Source organism: Epinephelus fuscoguttatus, linkage group LG22 (assembly GCF_011397635.1).
Source record: "Epinephelus fuscoguttatus linkage group LG22, E.fuscoguttatus.final_Chr_v1".
Lineage (NCBI taxonomy): Eukaryota > Metazoa > Chordata > Actinopteri > Perciformes > Serranidae > Epinephelus > Epinephelus fuscoguttatus.
The window spans coordinates 13,904,865-13,910,924 of record NC_064773.1 but is presented as its reverse complement, the minus strand read 5'-3'; the positions used below and the strand labels follow the sequence as shown (position 1 = coordinate 13,910,924).

Sequence of the window (6,060 nt, the reverse complement as noted above, 5' to 3'; positions counted from 1 at the left end):
GATTTAAAGCTTTCACCCACTTTGAGACACTTCCCCACGTGTTCCACAGTCCGAGCCTCACTGTTAAATGATGTGAGGATGTTTTTTTTTTTGCAGTGTGCGGAGAGGCACCGCTCTGCCGGCCAAGCTGAAGCTCCAAATGCGCCCTCCCCTTTTCTCCTTTTATTTTTTGACACACGCTGTAGATCCGCTCTAATAGCCTATCGCAGTTTGAGACACTCACTTAACAGTCACACACACACACACACACACACACACACACATATACACATACACACGCGCGCGCGCGGCTGAGCCCAAAAAAAGCACACTCAACTCCACCGGTGGGGGGGACACAGATACCAGATGAGATTTGTTTCCAAACGCGCACCGATGGCGGTGTGAGGCGTTTGGCTGAGAAGTACGCACGGCGTTGTGGATTTGTGAAAACCCTTTTTTTTATGGTGCATCTCCTTCCTGTGTGGATCCTGGTGACGGGGAAATAAAACAAAAGCTATGGATTACTCAGTCTGCCTACTTTTACTCCTGTCAACCGTGTCGTCTGTGTCGACCGGACAATTCCCAACAGCGCAGATGTGAGTACAGCTTCATAACAGCCTGTTGGCTTTTCAAAGTGCAGTGCGCCAGAATTGACACTGTTTTATTTCTCACAGTCAATATTTATTCTCCAAGACGCGTGTGTTTGTCATTAAACGGCAAAGTTATATTAAAAATCTTCAATTTAAAGTGTAAATAGCAGTTGTTGGAACATTCTCCTCGAAGCGTCTCAGCACAAGCAGAAAGCGCTTCCTCCTCGCCATCTGATGATGATGATGATGATGATAGCACATTACTTCGGATACAACTTTACCCCGTGAAACATGAGAGCCAACGCTACTGTCCATTTGTTGCCAGCTTGCAGCCGTGTGACATGTGGCTTCCTGTCAAATGAATCACCCCAGGGAGGCAGGCTGAGGTCTGAATGTGGCGTCCCCAAACTTTTCCTCCAGCATCTCCACACACACACACTCCTATTACACCGCAGTTTGTCTGAGGACTCTGAGACGGTACATGTAAATAAATCCGATTCATTGCACAGTGCAGGACAGCTGATGGTATATGGAGCTGTTTTCAAGCAACGTTCACTGAGCTCAGCTTCAGAGACGTGAATATTTGGTGGTTTTCTCTGACCTCTGATGGTAAATTGAATATCTGTTGGTCCAACATATCCTGCTGAGACCTGAACTTTTGTTTGGTATGTATTCTTAATGTCTCCTCGCTGTTTGGGATCAGCAGGATCTGACAAAAATTTAAACAGTGTCAACGATGATAAAGCTCCAACATCCTCAAAGGTGTACTTCCTCATTAATGGCGTCTTATCTTGTTACTGTTGCTAAAGTTGGTCAAATTTGTTGCCATATCAAACTACAAACATTATTAATCATAAATAAACAAGTTTCAAGCGTGAAATGTGATCAGGTATTGGACCTTGTCCACTTTTGTGTCTGCAGACTGACTTGGCAGAGATGGCTGCTATCTTGTTTTTACATGAATTAGTGTATTGTGCTCTTACTACCACTAGATGGCACAAGAAGTGTCCACGAACGAGGACAACAGGTCTAAGTTAAGAAGAATGAAGTATAAGATGCTGGAAACCCAAAATGTGATGTCCTGATATGAGGACGCAGGGTCTCAGGAGGATATGAAGAGGTCACCTTTGGCTCTGGGAACTTGATTTTTTTTTTTTACTGCTTTCTGACATTTTATCAACAAAAAGATTAACTGATTGGTCATAAGCATAACTGAAAGAATAACGGATCATTAAAACATTCATCAGTTGCTGCCCTTTATGAAATAATAGAGGACTCAAGCTAGTATTTGTCATATTCTTGCAGACCAAGTGGGCAACTTGTGAGACTTGTGGCCATACTTCACGAAAGACACTAGTGCTCTATAACCACCCAGACACCAAATGGACATCAAAGAACTAGTGGTGATGAAGGCCAACTGTTGTGATGCCTCACGTCACCTGTGTCTCGACCAAAATGTTGCACTAAAACACGCTGCAAAGACTACAGCCAACGGCCAACCAGCACACACATTCTGCGTCTGCATGATAGGAAGTAACTCTCCATACCAACCCAGTCTCACTCCGAAGTCGTCGAAATCCAGCACTTGGGCAGTGACTTGCAGCGGCAGACACTGATGAAAAAAGCTGTCCTTTAACGTAGGCATGATACGTGGCCAGTCGCTATATAGTAGTTAAGGCAACAAAAGTCCAAGTAGGGAAGGCGGGTGGGCCGTGGACGTGTACAACAACCACCGACTTTCACCCGGGAGAGCGGTGTTTGTGTCCCGTAAGATTATAAAGCCAAACCCTGTTCTTTTTTCCTTGACCTAACCATGTGCGTTTGTGTTGTACCAGTGTTTGTGTTGTACCAATGTAGTGTGTTTATTTTGAAAGAGACTGTGTGTAAACATTAAATTTCCTGTGACAACAAAAGTGTGTTTTGAAAGAAGACAATGCATGCAACAAGCAGAACTTGACACTGTATCCTAGAACGTCAACAACCAACGTACCCAGGGTACCTTGCATGTCGTATCTGGATGTGGAAAGTCCACGACCAAACGTCGATATGTGACGAGGTCGTAGTGGGAATGTGTTGTCCATACCAGCAGGTGGCGGTAGTCTGTATTCATCAATCAAAAACGGGAACAAGAGGGCCGACAGGACAGATACAAGATGGTAGTTAGCCAGTTAGCACATTAACAACACAACCTGATGTTGAAAGAACAAATTATAAATATCGTGGGCTAGTGAACAACAACGCAAACAGTTACGAACTATTTCTGTTTAAGAGCTAATTGGCTAAAAGATATTTTACCATATATGACAAGTTTGTTTTGATCTCACGCCCTCTTGACTTTTGTCCTTTGTTTTCCTTACCTCTATTTGTCTTCTTGTCCACCGAGGTGAAATGCTGATTAGAGTAATTTGATTAATCAACAGGCTCTGCTGTCTCTGATGCCGATTCAAGATGCTGAATTGGCAAAAAAAAGCCAACAAGGGCTGATAAGTGGCAAAAGTTTGGGACAAACCGCAAACATTAGGGCAACAGACGCTCACCAACAGCCTGACATTGACCAACAACCGGCTGTCAGCTTGGTGTATCAGGACCTTATGACTCACACTCAGACCTAACTTACTGATTTCTTTGTAGATGCAGTTGCCTGCCAATTGACATTGACTTGTATGCACTCAGTTTCTCTTTTATTTGTTTCTTTATCTACCTCAGTATGGACTTATCATTTACAACACACAGGCTAGCAGTTAGTTAGTATTAATTATCACAGTATTTTCCCCTCCAACTATGACCTAAGAACTCAGCACTTGACCTGCAGCCAGGGTTATGAACTTGAGGTAAGGTAGAGGTATCACTCTCTCCGTCTAAATTTGACTCCCAACCTCTATATTTGCAGTGCAGCATTAATAGATCTAACAGATGATATATCCACAGTTCCTGAATTAAACAAACATGTAGGTGTGCGGGCCTGTTTAAGCTACCATGCTGCACCTTACACTTAATCAACAGGTTTAAGATATTCCAGATGGTTCTACCAGAGGCTGGACTACAGCGTTTTTGGTTTTGAATGCAGCCCAAGTACGGTCCCCAGGAGAGGTGGTGAGCCATGATGGCACTCAGCCTAATGGCAGAGCACAATGATGTCAGACTAGCAGAGTGGCCTGCCCACTCCCTATATTTCATGGGCACTAAGTGGATTGATCTGTGGGTTGCGTACATGATATTCACACAGGCTTGGCGAGCTGCAGACCCACTTTCACTGACATAGTTGACTTACTGAGTGGAACTGGCAATCTGTGCCGGAAAAACAATATTAAAATTCACAACAAGATTGGCAGGAGCTCTTCGTTTGAATTAGGAAAACTTCATTTGGAGGAAAAGACGATGCCAGAATCAAACGAGAAAACACTCAGTCATCTCACGGAGTCTGTATTTTGACATCTGCTTCTTGGCCATCAGCAATAATGACAAATTCTTGCAGTGAAGGAAAGGCTCAGTGCAAAAAATATCTGAATTTCCCCGTCCCTGTGTTTGACTGCAGCCAGTTGCACTCTCGGTGTACTCTTGTCGTGATGGTGATTTTGAGTGACAAGCTTCACGTTGACTCCTCAAGGTGAAAATCCCGGAGAAGCGAGGGAACTAGAAGGGCAGGGATGGAGAGACTGAAGTGTGTTCTCCTCCAGGGAATTAAGAAATTTGGATAAGTCTTAAGTAGCTCAATGTTTTGTGACTAAAAACATCTATGTTTACACTGACATTGCCATGTTCCCCCTTTCTTTCCTTCTGTCTTCCTTTCTTTCTCACCTCGCTGTCTCATGGCTTGAAGTGTGACTGTATCTCTGGGCTCCATCTCTAACCTCACATGCCAGCATCTGTCTGCTTCAGATCTTCATGTCCCCTCTCTTTCTCTCAGCCCTCCCTCCATCCCTTCTCACTATCTTCCTCATCGCTCTCCCTTTCTGTCTTGCTCACCCCCCCATCCATCTTCTTTCCGTCCGTCTCTCCGTGTATCTCTCCGTCTCTCTCTCCTTTTCTTCGTTGCCCGAAGGCGGATGATTAACATCATCGAATCTGAAATGCAAAGTCTGATGTCATAGACTTGTGCCCCAGAGATCTCGGCGCCAGCTAGCACATTGAGAGATCAGAGGAGATAAAAAGAAAAGATAGAGACGGAGAGAGAAAGAGACGGCAAGGAAATCCAGACGACTTGGCCTTCTTGATCTCAAGCGTCTATTGTACATGGACGTTTTTCTGCGTGATTTCTGCATGTTTACTGTTACCGCCCTCACAGCCAAAAACACAAGACATGTCCAAATCTCTGTGCCATCCCATGCCAACGCATTGTGTTGAATTCAGCCACCCAGGCCAAGACTTGATCATATGCTTCTTTCTGGCTTACGCCTTAGTCCCCGTCGACAGACATATTTTGTCTCCATCCTCCCTTTTTCCACAGTTTCTGTCACCCTCTGCTTCATTTCTCCCGCTCTCACTTACTTTCTTTACTTTTTTTTTAAAGGCTAACTTGATTTCATGCTCAACCAGCTAAAGAGCCACGCTTCCCGTGTTCTCCTCGTCTCTGGCGATCAGTGGGCATAATGTGAGGAGGCACTTCATCTGAACGGAGGCAGCAACATGGGCAGCTTTGAGCAGAGAGACTGTAAAGATATATACTGTATATACCAATATTGAGTAGGTTCCTGAGGTATGAATTCTGATCGAACAAGGTCCAGGCTTGTGTGGAAAACAAGACATTGATAGGTTTCAGGGAGCTCATACTCTTTTTCCATCAAATTAGCTCCGGTTCTTGAATCAGCTCCGTTCAGGACTCTTGGAACCTTCGTGCTGTCGTCAAACCAGCCCACCTTTTCCCCAGTTTGGTTGGAACCATTGTGATGAAGGATATGTTATCAAAGAAGGACGTTGCACAATGCACAACAGAAATAAACAGTAGTAGGAAGATCACGGATCACATCGACTACCTTTTAGCTTTTGTTCTGTTGTTACACAGATTTGTTTTTATCAAAACAACAAGCATGGACCACCTATTAATGAAACTACACTGACACTGACACTGCACGCTCACTTCTTCATTGTTTGCCTTACTTTCCAACCTGTAGAATATGACACGCCCACTGTTGTCGTCACGGTTCGAACAGTAGGTTTAGAAATACCTGCTATTTGGTTACAGTTAGGAGCCAGTTTTTCTGGCTTGAAATGCTCTGAACAATTCAAGATTAGGTGTGGGAACTGCAATGGAACCTGTTCCATGTTGGGGAAAAGGGTATTAAAGGAGCAGGGCTGCCCCCCAACTAAGGACTTTCCTGGTCGACCAGTAGTCGTCATTTATGGCCATTAGTCGACTAGTCGCCTGCATGTTTACGACGTTAATTTAATTATTAAATTATATATTTTGGTGGTTTGAGTTGAAGGTGTGAGAAAGAATAGTATCAGTAACATTGTTAACACTGTGCTACATTACATAGAAACACAAAACCGT

The 6,060-nt window shown here is 44.1% G+C and overlaps 1 protein-coding gene across 1 annotated transcript in view; it reads left to right on the top strand.

Moving 5' to 3' along the window:
• Positions 1-313: 313 nt before the first annotated feature.
• The window catches only part of cacna2d1a (calcium channel, voltage-dependent, alpha 2/delta subunit 1a), a 171,913-nt gene continuing 166,166 nt past the window's right edge, over positions 314-6,060 (top strand). Inside the window, exon 1 of the mRNA XM_049566230.1 lies at positions 314-575. Coding sequence (XP_049422187.1) covers positions 496-575 — 80 coding nt within the window. The 5' untranslated portion in view covers positions 314-495. The remainder of the gene's footprint in view (positions 576-6,060) is intronic.